Raw genomic sequence first — 16,206 nt, 5'->3', positions numbered from 1 at the left:
TTTAAGGCTTTGATGTAAGCAACAAATCAGATGTCCTCAGCAAAATAGGCATCCAAGGCCACAATTAGCCCTGAGCCCTGAGTGGCTAGGAATTATTGGGGACGGGGAGCAGGGAGATTAATTATAGTGAGATGCAAGTGAACCGAGGCATCTGAATATGAGTATCTGTAGTTGCCTTGTGCTTAAGTGGCTCTCAGGCTGCCAATGAATAGCAATGAGGATTTTAATACATACTCATCATAGCTGCAAAAGTGAATGCCAAGGGAGTTTGTTTCCTTTTGAATAATGGGCCAGTGTAAGATAATACAAGCTGTCTTTTCATCTAATGGGACATTATCCTGCCATTCAACATGCAAAATTAAACATGAACGTCGTGGCTCTAGTCTATTATGTTTGTTTGTAACAAATATTAATTTATGACCTGGAGCATTATTCCTTTGTTCTGAGTAAATGCTGAAAGTGTTAAATGTTTCTTCTCTATCGTAGGTTCTACAAGCACCTGGACCGAGGTTACAACTCGTGTGCTCGGACAGATTTCTACTTCACTCCCTTGGCTTCATCTAAGCTGGCCAAGAAGCGAGAGGAAGCTCTGGAGAAAGCCAAGAGGGAAGCAGAACAGAAAGTAAGGGAAGAGAAGGAGAGGGAGAGGGAGAGGGAAAAAGAGCGAGAAAGAGAGCGGGAACGAGAGAAGGAAGCAGAGCGAGCTGCGGTTAGTGGTTTTATTTGTCTCCCTTCTGTTGAGCAGTGGCTAATTTTTTTCTGTTTAAATTTGACTAAGCATGTCATTTCTCCCTTCACAGAAAGCCAGTTCCTCTCATGAGGGCAGAATGGTCGAATCTCAGATGGCCGGCCCCGCCCACATGCGTCCACCCTACGACGGCCCCCCTACTACCATTGCAGCCGTGCCTCCATACATCGGGCCCGACACTCCTGCCCTGCGCACCCTCAGCGAGTACGCCCGACCCCACGTCATGTCCCCCACCAATCGAAACCACCCCTTCTTTGTGTCCCTCAACCCTGCAGACCCACTGCTGGCCTATCAAATGCACGGCTTGTACAATGCTGACCCGGCCATGCGGGAGCGTGAGCTACGAGAGAGGGAGATGCGAGAGAGGGAGATTCGTGAGAGAGAACTGAGGGAAAGGATGAAACCTGGTTTTGAGGTTAAGCCTCCAGAGATGGACTCACTCCACCCTTCTACAAACCCCATGGAGCACTTTGCCCGGCATGGGGCCATCACGTTGCCCCCCATGGCCGGCCCTCACCCCTTTGCCTCCTTCCATCCAGGCCTGAACCCATTAGAGCGTGAGCGGTTGGCCCTCGCTGGGCCCCAGCTGCGGCCAGAAATGAGCTACCCAGAGAGGTTGGCTGCAGAGAGACTTCACGCTGAGAGGATGGCCACAGTCGCCAATGACCCCATCGCCCGTCTACAAATGTTCAATGTCACGCCACACCACCACCAGCACTCGCATATTCACTCCCATCTCCACCTCCACCAGCAAGATCCTCTTCACCAAGGTAAATGAAAGCCCTGCTTATATACATTCATGTTGATGCCTCTGTACACAACAACTATAATATTTATTGAAATATGTATTCAAATTGTAACTAATTTGAATGGGAAAACTGCATTCTGTTATTTGCAATTATTTGGTAAATACACGTTGCTAATTGGCATGTGCCCTATCCCTTATAATATCAACTATTTTGTCTATAGTTTTTTATATTTCCTGCAATGGATACCTCATTCAGAATGACCATCTCAGTTTTAAATACATTTTCACTCTCTGGTCTTCTCATGAATTTAATGTTATGTTGCTATAATTAAATTCAATATTTCAATATCCTCCACACACTTAGCATGTATCACACATTGATCTTTTGATTAGTTGTTCCTATAAAATTTGTAAATGGATGTATGAATATTCTCTGTTTAATTTCTGAATGTTTAATTGTGTGATATTGATGTTAATGTGTAATATTTTGTAATTATGCACTTTGACATAGAAAGGGTTATCTGTATTATCAGCACAACGATGGGGAAAACAAAGCCATTAAGTAAATTAATATATTTAAGAAATAGTATGAGGACCAAGAATAGCACCTTGGGGCACTCCATAGATTAATTGTTAACTATTCAAATTGCAGAAATTTGTTTGCTCTGTTATTTAAAGTTCAACAAACTATTTTAGTAAAACAGTATGAAGTTGCTTTTTTAAAGTTTTCTATGAAAGATTTTGGATAACCAATGTTAAACATAAGACATGTTTTTTTATTGCTAACAAGTTGAAACAGTGCCACTTCTGTGGTTATAGTTAAGACTCCATCTGCATTTATAGGATTTTGTTTTCAACTTGACGTTGAAAGTAGACAATAATGTAAGCAAGAATAAGGTGTGTCTGATTTGTTATGAGCAAGTTAAATAATGTACATTTAGGAACTTAAAGTCTCTCTTAGTATGCAATTGAGGGAATCAATCAGTGTGCTACAATATGAATCAAGTTGTGTTGTAATATAATTATGATACTTCTCTCATCACAGTCAAGAGTGAACAAAAGGGACTTTTGATTATTCCGCTTCTAGCTTTTCTAATTCAAAATGTTTCTCTCTGTAGTAATATACAGCATTGGCATATGGTGATTGGATAAGAGGATGTTATATCCTCATTAAGTTTCTGATAGAGCCAGCAGGTGCTCTACAGTGGATAAATATAGTCAAGTGGTCCCTGCACTCTTTTGGTCAACCTTGAGAGGAGTAACATTATATTAAGCTGTGTATCACTAATGCCTGTAGCATGCACTGTCTGTGATACACTATCGTGAAATGAGTGTGCCTTGAACCTAAGATTCTGACACCCAGAAGGTGGTGGTGAATGTCTTGTGTGTCCTCCAGGTTCTGGGGGCCATCCCCTGGCAGTAGATCCCCTGGCAGCCGGACCTCACCTGGCCCGCTTCCCGTACCCACCCGGCGCCATTCCCAACCCTCTCCTCAGCCAGCCGCACGAACACGAGATGCTGCGCCACCCAGTCTTCGGTGAGCTCTCTGCCAGTATCATCTCTCATTAACAGCAAAGTCACATCCAATCTATCAATCCGAGCTCTGCCAGATTGCCTGATCAAATCTTTTCTTTGTGCTTCCTCCAGGTACTCCATACCCACGGGATCTACCAGGAGGTCTGCCACCGCCCATGTCCGCAGCCCACCAGCTGCAGGCCATGCATGCCCAGTCAGCTGAGCTCCAGAGGCTGGCCATGGAGCAGCAGTGGCTCCACGGACACCATCACATGCACGGAGGACCACTGCCTGGCCAGGAGGACTATTACAGGTAGGATAAGAAACATGAATTAGACTAAAAAGATAAACTAAGTGTGTGTGCCTTTGATTGACCAAATATTAATATGTAATGTTTGTGTTTCAGTCGGCTGAAGAAGGAGAGTGACAAGCAGCTGTAACCAGCCAAGGGAGGAAGCGACTGACAGGTGCAGGACACGGGAAGTTGTTACAGAGTTGTTACATTCAGTTATGAAGAACGGAAAAGGCCAAGTGGATCGTCTCAGAATTCCTCTGATATTTGGTTTTTGTTCCTGTCAAGGACTTTTTTTATTATTATTTTTCAAGACATTGACTTTCTTTGGTATATAGCCAGTAGTGACAACGTCCTCAAGACTCCTGCATGACAAGCTTCCCTGACGTTTTTTTGTAGGTGCTAGAACAAGACACTGTGCTTATCAACAAAAAAAAAAAGACAAGACCGGTCAGGCCGTTTATGGAAAAATAACAAGTGCTATCTTAAATTCAACATTTATTTTAATACATTGTTGGAGGTTTTTCATAATTTTAAGAAAAGCTACAGCATGGTGTTTTTGAGTCTGTAAATAGTATATATAAACATATAATTATTATTATAATTATTATTATTACTAGGTGTGGACTCCAAACCAAGTCGTTTCAACCTCCAATATAATTGTTTTGAAGCATTATCCCTTGTTTCAGAGGGGAGCACCATGGCATTATACGAGCAGTTTGTGAGAGAGTTGTGGTTCAGTTGTGACGTTCCTCTGACATCACTGTGTTAGATTTAGTCCCACATACACTATGTAAACCATAGACCTGTCACACCCACATCCATTCATCACACACTTTTGGCACACAGCAGGTTGTCAGAATGTGTAAACTCAACGTGTTGAGTTAATGATTTGAAACACTTGAAGAGGTGACACAGTAGTCACTGAGGCTTCTGTGGAGTGCACGCTGAAGCCATGGATTAAAAAGAAAAAATGAGTTTGCACTGAGAGTGTATCCTAGAGCTCCACTCGACTGGTTTTATCCTTGTTGCTTAAAATCAGTATTTAAGTCTGCAGAATGGAGTAATACTTCATTACTTTTTTGTTTTGTTTTTACAGAGAATGATTTTAATAATGATTTTAAAAATGTGGACACCAGAAACATTTGGCTGAACTGAAGAAATGTAAAATTGCTTCAAGTTCTTTTAAATTATCAGGACCTGAATTTGTTCACTAAAACGGGAGCCTAACAGGACTTTAGGATTGTTTTAAATGTGTGAATGGTTGAGTCGGTGCTACGTGTGTTGTGGCATCCCCTTTTCTTCACCTGGTCCAGTCATTCGTGTTTGTTGCAGGGCTCACATCCAACCGAGTCGTCCTCCAACTAGGCTGTAATAATGTTCACTGTGACACTAGAGGGGGCCTGCCGACACGTGACGACCAGGAGGTGGAGGGTCGATGATTGTGTGTTTGTGCGTGCGAGTGTTTTCCTCAACGATGTTTCCGTATGCCTTTGTTCCTTAGGGATACACACAGCCTCCTGGGCCTCGGGAGCGGTGTGTTTGTGTGTGCCACTGACTGTTACAAGTCGTGTTGACCTGTCAAAACAGTGCACATGAGCCCAAGATTTCCTTTTCATTATTATTTTTTTGTTTGTTTTTTGTTGTAGCCATGACGTGAGTTCTGCATTTGTTCCATGCACTAAGACTGTTCGACTGTCATGGATATTTAGAAAACTGTGGCAATTTTTTTTTTTTTCTTTTAACCAAATGAAGAAACTGTACTGGCATTTAAAAGTGACCATATCTTCCCTTGGAGCACTATAATTTACATTTAAACGCTTGCAAACATCATCAAATTCATGCCCCCTTTTTAAAAATCCAAAAAAGTCTTCGAATCCCAGACAAGAACCTGTCACTCTGTCTTGCCATCTCCCACCGATTCCTGTCTCTCTCCTGACGACGAGCTCCTCATCATCACCATCATCATCTTTGCCTCGTTTCCTGACGATTCCCTTGCCTTTTACTCCCTCTTTTTGTGTCTCCAAAACCTTTGATGTTAAGTGTTGTCAATGGTTTAGCTTCTTGTTTCAAAGCGGCAATAGCAGAATGTAAATTCTGACTGCTAAGATTTATATATATACTGGTATCTTGAAGCTTATTGTATATATGAGTAGTCGCCATGGGATGACACAATGTAAACAAAAAGTAGAAATAATAAGAAAAATTGTGAGTCCTGTGTTCTCTCCATTTGAGTATTTTGTAATTTTTTTGAAAAATTTGTGGAATTAAAATAAACGACTAAGTTACACCACAAGATACGACTGGATCTTTTTTTTTTTTGTGCCTTGTGACACGTCAGTGAATCATATTTATTTCTTTGTAAACACAGTTGTTTGTATGCCGAGGTATAGCAGACCGCTAAATCCCAGCAGCCGTGAGACACAATAATCCTGTTTTAAGGGTAAACAGCTTTGATTACTGTGAGAAGAGTGAGAAGAAAGGAGAAAACACTCTTAATTCCCTCTGTTTTTTTACATTTGTGAAATGTAATTCTCCAGCTGGGCACAGGGACTGATGCTGGGTCTGTTTTGATAACACTCATGTCCTACATTTGCTCTTGAATAATAGAATTTTTGCTCGACGGGAGAAAAATGTTGTAGTGTAGATCCAGCATTTCTGTTGCAGATTTTTTTTTTTTCTCCTGCCTTCCATTTTCTCAGTTTCACAAATACTGAGCTTTAGGAGATCACCTCAGCAGCAGGTAGTGAATCTCAGAGCTGAATATTGCACTGCTACGGTATAATAACATCAAAGCCGGGCTAAGCCAGAAGGAACACTTACTCAGGCTGAGATGCCTTGCTATCAGCGGGGCAGGGCTGTCATTTCATCCTGTGTGTGGGGAGTGATAGACCAGCAATCTGTGATGGTGTGCCGCAGCGATGGCTGTCATTTTGAGAGGGAGCTATTATTCTACTGCTGCTCTCTGAAATGATGCCCTGTCCTCGGGAAAATCGAGGTTCCTTGGATGCTTTATCCTGGGGCTGTCATGTGACGACCGCCTTTTGAGAAGGTGCTGCTTGTTGTTGCCGGCTCGCCTCACCTCCCCATAAGACACAACAAGACGTCAGAGCTGAGCAGCGCTGGCTGGTTCAATAATTCATCTTCCATCCTCCTCCTCCTCCTCCTCCTCCACACCGGCGATGGAGCGACTGTGACTTGTGTCAACTCAAATCCTTCTCATAATACTCTGTGTACCCCTCAGGCAGGCACACAGGGATACGTAGTCTCAAAAAATCTGCTCTTTCTGTCTGAATAGCAATATGTCTTGTGCTGTTCTCGCAGTGTTATTGTGTCTGTTGCAGCAGGTCTCAGACATAGAGCCTCCTCATCTCCTCCATCCCCCTGTCTCTTTCTTTCGCTCCAGTGGGCCTGCCTGCTGCAGAGTGTGATGCTCAGTGGCAGAGAGGAGCCTACATGCTATTAGTGCGTTCAGTCGGAAGGTAGCTGTGTTCCTTCAGCGGGTAGCTCTGTGGCTGCGCTGTAGCCGAGCAGGGCCCTGTTTATCTAAAAATGAGCTCTGTTGACACTGAAAGCAAATCTGCTGTCTGTGTTCTTCCTCATTCACTGTCCCAATTGGATATTCAAGAGACATAACACTAGATATTTCATATGTCTGGTCTTCTTCCAGACGCCATCACGCTGTTAGTTTTATGTGTTTGTTGCAGAAATAAAACTATTGGTTCCCTGTTTCTTCTTGATAATATTTTCAGGATTTCTCACTCACTCACATCTGTGCTCTGTTCTTCAAGTGTGCCTTAATTAGCTCAAGCTAAAATAAACCTGTCAATTCTCAGCCAGATAATTTGGTTCTTTGAACACAATTTGAGGTTTGATTTGTTAAACCTGGATGACGTTTTAAGAAGTAAAGAAATTAAAACATTAAATGTGTGATTGCAGGAACATGAGGAACCCTCCAGTGTGCACTGAGGCAATATATTGAAGGACTTAAGTCTCATTTTGTGTGTTCCTACATTGTCACTGGTGTCATTCTGTTCTCCACAGTGTTCCCACCGTTTCCACACTTTGATCACTGTTAAACATTCGACATCACCAGTGAGTGTGGTCAGACCACAAGTGATGGTGAGTGCATGATTGTTGGCGGTTCCCTATGGATGCAAAGGAGGCTTTTATGTGATAATCACGAGCCTGCCGTGAAAGTGAAACCCCAACCCCACTCTTAAAAAACAACTTTAATTGCATGAACATTTTTCAGCAAAGTGAGTTCTGCGGTTAATTATTTAATACGTTTTTTTTTTTTTTTTTTTTTGTTCAGATGACGTATTAACATTTTAATGCCAAATGAACTGCTATGTGTTCTGCTCCTCTGTTCACAATTCTTTTTGTTTGTGTCTTTTTGCTCAAAGTTTCTCAAACTACATTTGGATTGGTTATTTTTTGAGGGTTTAAACCTTCATTTTGTTTATACTTGTGTTCTCGCATAATATAACCATTAGCATTGTTTCCTTATAAATCTATAAACATGAGACAATTGTATTGAAATTTAAGTTCATGTAAGTTTGCAGATTTTGGCTCAAGGACTTGTTGCTCTAACAGCAGCTCCAGATGAGTTTTAAAACCAGCCTCAATGTGATAATCTGGATATCCAGATACAAAGAACAGGGGCTGGAGCGGCATTCAGTCATTTAAAAAACAAGCAACCTGTGGTTATGTAAAAAACTCCATTCAATAAATTGACCACAGCTGTAGAAATTTGATGCATGCAAATACAGGTAATTAAACACATCTAAAATGCAAATGAGCCCGTCTCAAACATGCATACATGCATTTTATTTAAAAAAGGTTCGTCCCTGCATTTCAGACATCTGAATATTTATATCAATGAAACAACCTTCATTTTCCAAGGAAAGGTTAAGGCAAGGTTTTCCTGTAAAACACTGGAATGATAACTACACCAGTGAGGATAAACTTTTTTTTTTAAATATGGTAAAATGCTTGTCATGTTGCAGTCTACCATCAAGTACTTTCCCTGTAAGTCAGAGTAAAGGTCCTACAGGAAACTTTGGCTTTGCCTTTATCACAAAGCAGCCGTAGAAACAAACGTGCCGCTTCGTGAAATACAAAACCATCCTTCAGATTTCCAGATAATTGACCCCACAGCTTGTCCAGAGTCTCTGACCCTCTCATCCTCTCCCCCTGCTGTAATCTCCCTCCTCACCAAACATGGCTCACAGCTTCAAGTGAGGCAGAGTTTCCTCTCAAAGCCTGTGTAGTGCCAAATGTGTACCAGTGGTCCGTGAGTTCAGACTTTAAAATGAAAAGGAAGCAGGAGAGGATGTTGGGCCTTTCTGCTTGACATGTTGAAATAGAAACGGAGTGATGTTGCAGGAAACATTTGACGGTCTGGTCTTTTGGCAGAATTTCACCCAAAATATGATGCAAAAATTTTTAACAGTTATTCTGCTCCTGCCCATGTCCTTCTGATACATGGATCCGACACACTTCTTTTAACGATTTATCAAAATTATCTAATAGTTACACATCTCTTTCATTTTAGTTTGCAGTTATGGAATGAAACTCTGAAGTGCTGTACTTGAATACAATTTACTTTACTGTAAATTCAGGTTAAATATTTATTTGAAAGCACATCACCATCCTATAACATGCATATAATTAATTTTTGTATACAACATTATATTATCATCATATTATCATAGTATAATAATGAAATAAGCCATTTTACTTTTTTTAATTACCTTTTTAATTGCTGCCACACTATCTTTTACTAAAATTGTTAATTCAAGAGCTGTCCTTGGATTTGAGAATCTTTGTGATTTTGCTACTTTCATCTAACATTTACTTTTTGCTAAATCAGAGTACATCACTCACTTCATAGTTATAAAACAAAAATATAAAAATCAGTGCATCGCTACTAACAATATCGTCTTTTTTATTCCATGCGTTCTTCTTCCTTGTCAGAAACTGGCGCCCACATTACCCACAATGCAACTTGACTTGCCAACAGTTCTGTCAGACATTTGGGTGTGTTATGCTAGTAGCAGCTAACGTAGCCTCGAGATGCTAGCCTTAAGCTGAGATCAGAAGCACTTTTTTCTTACTACACACACACACACATTTTTTTCATCTTCACACTTCACACTTTGTCACATGCTGACTTAAGTGACATCACTTGAGGCAAATATATCAGATTTTGTGCAGGTCCCTCTGGAGCAACAAAAGGCTTTATACAACTTTGTTCACACATGCAGTAGCACTCCCTGTGACCTGCAAACAGACTTTGATGTGTAAAATCAGTGCAGTTCCCCTCTTAAGTATAAGATCTGAATACTGCTGTTGGAGCTGGGGGTTGAGGTGGAGTCCTCAAAGCTGTACTGTCAACATAAGAGCTCTACATTACATCTTGGTAAGACACCAAGAAACTGATGTTTGAAAAAGAAATACATGAGGAAGGGGAGGATACTGCAGCTCTGCATACCACAGCATAGTATTTCATGTCCTGGAGTCGGCTGCCATTTTTCTCCACCTTAATGTTCAGTCTTTGCATGTGTGCTGTAATGACTTTCCCAGTGTGTGTGTGTGTGTGTGTGTGTGTGTGTGTGTGTGTGTGTGTGTGTGTGTGTCAGTTTATCTGTGTGTATCTGTTTGTGTTGCTGCCTGCTGTGCGTTTCAGGCCCGGGCTGCAGCTCCCATGCTTCTAATGATATCCTGCTCTCACATTCCTGTCATAGCCGATCTGGATTCCCCCTTGTCTGCACCAGCGGATCAACCCAGTGCAGCCACTGGCCCAGCCCGAGCATTCCTCACCCACTCCCAACACTCTCTCTCACACACACACACACACACACACACGCCCTCGGGAGGCCTTTGTAGACGCCTACCGCAAACCCCTCACACACTGCCTCTCGTTCTCCCACACTCGCTCTCCCTTCTGTTTCTATTGTCTTGACTTAGATTTCAAGGGAACAGCCTGTAGCCTGAGTCATAGGAACTCTTTGTTCAATAAAGCGTGCCAGGTTTGGTTCCTCGCTGGCAGAGGATAGACAAAGCAAGGCTCAAACGCTAGACTTCCAGGCTCCTCTTTAATGTGTTGTCATAAAACATGCAGCTGGCAGAGACTTAGCGTTCAGTGGGACTCTGTACTGCTGCAGCACACTGAGCCCTGGGTATTGCCCTTCCAACTGTCCTCGTACATGTTTCTTTCTGCAGCATCTGTGCACTGTCACAGTCACATAGACCTGACATTTCAGCTTCTTCGCCGCACAGAGTTTCAATTCAACATTCACCTGGTGGAAAATCTGGAAAAACACCGGCAGACTACTGGGGCTACAGTCTACAAAAATGTCCTCCACTGTCATCTCAAAATATTGGGGCAGTGGAGGGATATTGGTTTTTTTGGCAGCACAATCCTTCAAATTTATTTTTCAGATGAGAATAAGACTCCAGGCTGTCGTCTGATTTACTTCTCCTCCTCCTCCTGCTGCTTAAAGGGGAAAGAAACACAGAATGAATTTAATAAACAGCCTGCATACTGCCATGTGGCTTACCTCTAACCCCTTTAATGTGCAGTCATGAGGGTTTCATAACCTTTTGTAACTCAAAAACAGATTTGTTTTACTCTCGCATTTACAAGCAAATTCTTTAAGTCCTTAAACCAGAAAGTATATAATAAATCCCAAGCGAACTTGCACAGACACTGGGTTAATGCTACAGCTCAGGAGTCTGTTTGACATTACGGACTTGGAAATAGTAGTGTAGCACAATCCAGAATGTATTCACTTCACTTTTTATGCTCTTCAGTTTGCTGGTGGTGCATTTTCTCTTTCCCACCAGTTTTGCATAAAGAAAACTGAACTAAAATGTATCAGAGAGCACTCATTGTCATTAACCACAACTAGAGCCATACCTGCTATTTATGACAATAAGGTTAGGTCATCCACATTTTCTCATTTATTTTGGAGGCTTTAAAGAGAAATTAGTCGTAAGAACCATCAAACAATAGAGCCACAATATGAGTGTGTAGTCATTATTTAGACTGATGTTTTATCAAGACGATATCTGGGATTTCTTGAGTATTTATTTTAGATAAAAAGAAAAAAAAAAACACTGATCACATGTATACAGACATCTTCATGTGACACAGCAACTTTTCCTCTGAAGTCAGACACAACAAGGTGAGAAATTAAAGTTAGAAAATTAAATAGATTGTTGACCCTAAAAGTACATTCAACGATGGAATACATGAAGCTATTGATCTGTTCCTGTTGTACCCTAAAGGTATTTTTCATGTTAAGGAGAAATATTTGCTAAAAGCAGGTAAAATCCCATTTTCAAAAACAGGAAGCTCATGGTTTTATCAAACATGGGCGCAAACAATGCTTCCAGTTTTATTGACTTTATTGACATTTGCCATCTGAGCGGATGTCGCCCTGAGAATCAGTTAAACCTGATAGGAAGCTGATTAATGACCCACTTTTTATGAACAGAACACACAGACCTGTAAGCTTCCTGTTTTTTTAATTTAAAAAAACACATTTATGAACCGCAGCCTGCTACATCTACATGTGACATGAGCTACGTGCTGTAATACAAATCCAACACACCCTTTGCAATAAGGCGGTTTATTTAAACCACTAAATACTGCACCACTTTAAACCACTGCAGATAACAGGCCGGCCACAGTGTTTCAGAGTGAGGGATTTTCTGCTAAAGTGAGGAAGGTCACAGCTTCACTTCACCAAGCTGTGTGTTGCTTGTTAATTTATTTAATTTTTTTTAAATTGGTTTAATTCGTATTTTCACTGGAAAAGTGACCAAAGTAAACAAAGTTGTAAACATGTATTTTAAAAAAACTGCTTGAGCATGAAAACCTTTAGAAAAAAAAAGGTGTCTATTAGTGAAGTTGGCTTTGATATTCCAGTGCTGTCATTTGAGTCACAAGGTTTGGTGCACAGAAAGTATGATTTCCTTTAGTAGAAAACAGTTAACCTCCCGCTGTTTGTGTGCAGGACTTTTGTCTTGCACACACTCAATTTTAGAAAACTATTTCACTCAAACCAATGGCTTTACGTGACTACTCACTTTATTCTTCTTCCTCACATCATAATTGCATATGAAGTTCTGCACTCCTGTTCTACACTGTTTAACTGTACAGTTTATCTGTATAAACACATTCACTGTTGCTAATCTGTGGCGTTTCAATGCTACATTACATTTAATAAAGGAGAGTTTCTGCTCCAAACCATCTTTGCATCGTTCAACATGTACGATTATGTTTGTGAATTCGGTTAACGGGGATGCAACCAATGATTTATTCTTTGTCAATTAATCTGTCCATTATTTCCTTGATGAATTTATTTGTTGTTTGCTCTATAAAATGTCAGAAAATTGTGAAAAATGTTGATCTGTGTTTTCTAAAGACAGCGTCTTCAAATGTTGTGTTTTGTCCATAACCCAAAGATATTTATTTTACTGTCATACAGGAATAAAGAGACCAGATAATATTCACAATCAAGAAGCAGGAATAAGAGAATTTTTCTTAAAATGACTCAAACCAATCAATCATTGCAGTTTCCTAGAGCCCAAGGTGAAGTCTTGGCCCACTGACTAGTTAACTAATCAGATAATTAAGTGTTTGCTTCAATTCACATATATGATCCATTCTGCAGAAGCTGACTGACATACTACTTATTTTTCATAAAAATCAATAATTTTTTCTTCTATTATCTTATTCATAGAAAACAGTATTTTTATAGGGTCCTTGTGAATCTATCCTTTAATCACTAAATTCAACTTTTAGTTGAATCAAATCAATCAGTTTCTGTTTTCTTCAGCTTTAAGTCATTTCAGTGTCAAACTCAACAGATGTGATTTGGGGATCAAATGCCAATATCATTACCCAGCGGACCTGATGTGCTACAGGTCAACAGCGCCACACAGCCTCCCATCATGCAGATAACCCAGGCGCGACCCTGGCCTGTCATACTTAGTGGGGTGGCTTTATAAAAGCCTGCCTGTCTCAGGGTAGCAACAGCACCAAAGCTAAATAAATCACAGCCAGTAAATGGCTTCTACTCCTCAGCAATTTCCTCAGCTATCATCAGTCTGTGGGCCAGGACTGATAGCATGCTGTCAGTCGCCTTCTACCTCAGAGTAACCCAGTACTGGCTTTCTCTGCAGTGTGGCAACGGCTTCGTCTTGCCTCCTGTTGTTCCAAGGACTCGGGCAAGCAAAGGAAAAGGTGGTCTGAGGGCCAACCAGGGGCTTAGAGGTGCAACCAGGGTGGCTTTGGGGCTAGGAGAAACAGGAAGCACCCTGACCTTGTGTTTGTGTAATGGCCATCCCTGTGATAGATGCTGTTGTCAGTGCTTTCACCCGCTGCGCCATGGGGCTGTCCACTTGCCCTGACGCAGATGGATTGGCCTTTGTTTTTTCCCCTCACCTCCGCTGTGTAATTAATCTTCAGTGCAAGTCCATGGAAGAGAGTGCACTGCGACTGTGGGCTGCTGGCTGATACACTCACCGGCGGGCGGGTTGAGGCAGCTTTCAAGGCCCGGAGGACAGACACCACCTAGGAGATGGCAAAAGAAGATGTTTAAATGCATGCTGCTCCAGGCCCCCTCGCTCACCTTGGTTATCAAAAGAAGAGGCGGCGAGCACAATATTTGTCCCTGCTCCAGAGTACAATTTATCTTGGATGAAAATAGCATCTCTGGGAAGATTCAGCAGTAATAGACCCTCTCCAGCACCACTGCCATGACATATTTTACAGTGAGGCCTGGTTGCTCTCCCCCTATTGCCTCATCCATACCGTGTTTTCTGCTCCATTTCACAAGATAATAAGGCTGTGGGCTAAAATGGTTTAAAGCAAATTAGCATAACTGTGCTACTATTTTTTTTATATTCTGTGTGAATTTATCAGTATGAAGATTGCAAATTGGCCACATTACAGTGGTACGGATTGGTTCAACAAATAATCTATAACCCAAATAAAACATTTTCTCCATGTATTTTAAATTGCAATATTATCACATTAGAAGTCAAGCGTTAATTTCCTTCCCGTCAATTGTGCTCCATGTCAACAGTAGCACATGTTTATGGTTTATTTCTGAGTAATCTGTTCCTCTACAGGCCTTCATGTTTGTTCTTAGCACAAAACACTACAGTGCTGTAGGTTTGTACAGAACATGTGGGTTTATGCTGAAAGATGGGGGGGGGGGGGTCAGGCTGCCCCATGTACTGTTGCTGTCAATCTAGTTGTATTATTAAACTGCATGTAAGTATTTATAATAAAATATAATGACAGGAAACTGAAATGAACACAGCATCTTTTGAGCTTTGTGATCCAAAGGTTTGTAGGCAGTGTTTGTGATTTGAGCTCAAAATCCTCCTTCGGGTGCAGTAGTGGGCTGCTAATCAGAGGCTGTGGTTAATCCCTCGGCTGTGGAGCTTTTCACCAGCTGAGAGCAGTGAGGTTATGGACAAGCTGAAGCCCCCTCGAGATGGAGGTGTGAAGCAAATCCAGGCAAATCACCGAGCCTCGAAATGAAGCAAACGGGGACAAAATAAAGGAGGCATATACTGTTTTTTTTTTTCTTTTAAGAAAGGAAAGTCTTTATGAAGCTGCACTTTAATGCTGTGCAGAGGGACAGGTCAGTTTAATGAGGTGATGTGAAGCCTGGAAATGAATAGTGTTGTGATATCCTGCAGCACAGCAAATAGAAGCACTGGGAGCCATTGAGCTCCTGAGCCTGAGGCGCAGGACTGCAGAGCAAACAGGCACAGTGTTAGTTCACTAAATGATGCAGAATGGATGCTGGATAATCACCACAGTGCTCATAAATTCTCTTTTAAAGACGCCTTGTAGAATAGACTGCCTGCATTTTCTTAAGTCTGTATCACCACACCGTCAATGATAATCATCTCATCATGTGATCCAAGCACATGACGGACATTATATCATAATAATCTCATTTAAATTTAATTTGATGAATAGACAAAGCTTTAAAAAACGGTCAGAGTAGACACATCAAGCTGGCTGTACACCGCTCATCCTGATTATCTATGTTCATGTTGAACATTTTTCTGGTGCAGCCCCTGGGGTTATGGTGGAACAGTGCGTGGTTTAGTCGAGCCCTCCTCCCTCCCTGTAAACCCTCTACTCCGGTGGCTGGCTGCAGATTTAATGGGCTTAGCAGCTGTTGAGGAAAAGCAGTGAGGGCTTGTGGCATATGCTCTGGTTAGAACAAAGAGCAGCGAGCACACCACACAAACTGCCTGAGCTGAACGCAGCGCTGCCACAGGGGCTGCAGTCAACCATTAAACTGTTTTACAGCCTCTGTTCATTCAGTTTATTTGATTGACTTTTTGTTAATGCACCGTTCTGGGTTTTGTGTACTGTTAGTAGTGTGTTCGATGATTTCCCCCCAGTTTACTAAATAATTCAAATGGTTATTGTTTCAGGTGTTTAGGTATGTGTTTGCAAGGCAGCATTTACTTTCTCTTCACTGTGCGAGGCTGCACAGTAGGTGTGTAAGCTGCTAATTCATGAAATGAGAGCAGGGGATGGTGTATTTCAAATGTTCTTTAAAGGCACTTGACAAGGCCGCCCTCTTCAGGGAGAGCTGTCCAGCATGTCTGCCTTCAATATATTTCCTGATGGTATTTGGCTAGAAAGTGGTGCCGAGAGTCCTCTAGTGGAAATAATAAGAAATAGATGGCTCTGTGGAAAAGTTGATCTATTTTTTACACAGCACGTAGACGGACAGTTTTCCTCTAGCTGACATGTGCATAAAATTAATGGCAATATGACATTTTTAACCCCGATTTTTCATAAAAGAAGGAGAAAATCAAATTTCTATTTTTAGGGTAGATGAACAATGAACT

At 41.5% G+C, this 16,206-nt stretch overlaps 1 protein-coding gene across 5 annotated transcripts in view; it reads left to right on the top strand.

Annotated features, from left to right (window-relative positions):
• The window catches only part of rerea (arginine-glutamic acid dipeptide (RE) repeats a), a 122,123-nt gene extending 116,532 nt beyond the window's left edge, over positions 1 to 5,591 (top strand). For 3 of the 5 annotated variants that reach the window (XM_070838890.1, XM_070838889.1, XM_070838893.1), the window contains 5 exons: positions 487 to 709; positions 801 to 1,518; positions 2,863 to 3,033; positions 3,144 to 3,324; positions 3,418 to 5,591. In XM_070838890.1, coding sequence (XP_070694991.1) covers positions 487 to 709; positions 801 to 1,518; positions 2,863 to 3,033; positions 3,144 to 3,324; positions 3,418 to 3,451 — 1,327 coding nt within the window. In that variant the 3' untranslated portion in view covers positions 3,452 to 5,591. The remainder of the gene's footprint in view (positions 1 to 486; positions 710 to 800; positions 1,519 to 2,862; positions 3,034 to 3,143; positions 3,325 to 3,417) is intronic. The other 2 variants (XM_070838891.1, XM_070838894.1) reach the window with 1 other exon arrangement.
• The last annotated feature ends 10,615 nt before the right edge of the window (positions 5,592 to 16,206 follow it).

This window comes from Pempheris klunzingeri, chromosome 11 (assembly GCF_042242105.1).
Source record: "Pempheris klunzingeri isolate RE-2024b chromosome 11, fPemKlu1.hap1, whole genome shotgun sequence".
Lineage (NCBI taxonomy): Eukaryota > Metazoa > Chordata > Actinopteri > Acropomatiformes > Pempheridae > Pempheris > Pempheris klunzingeri.
Note: the sequence above shows the minus strand (reverse complement) of the source record. Positions and strands in the feature narration are given on the sequence as shown.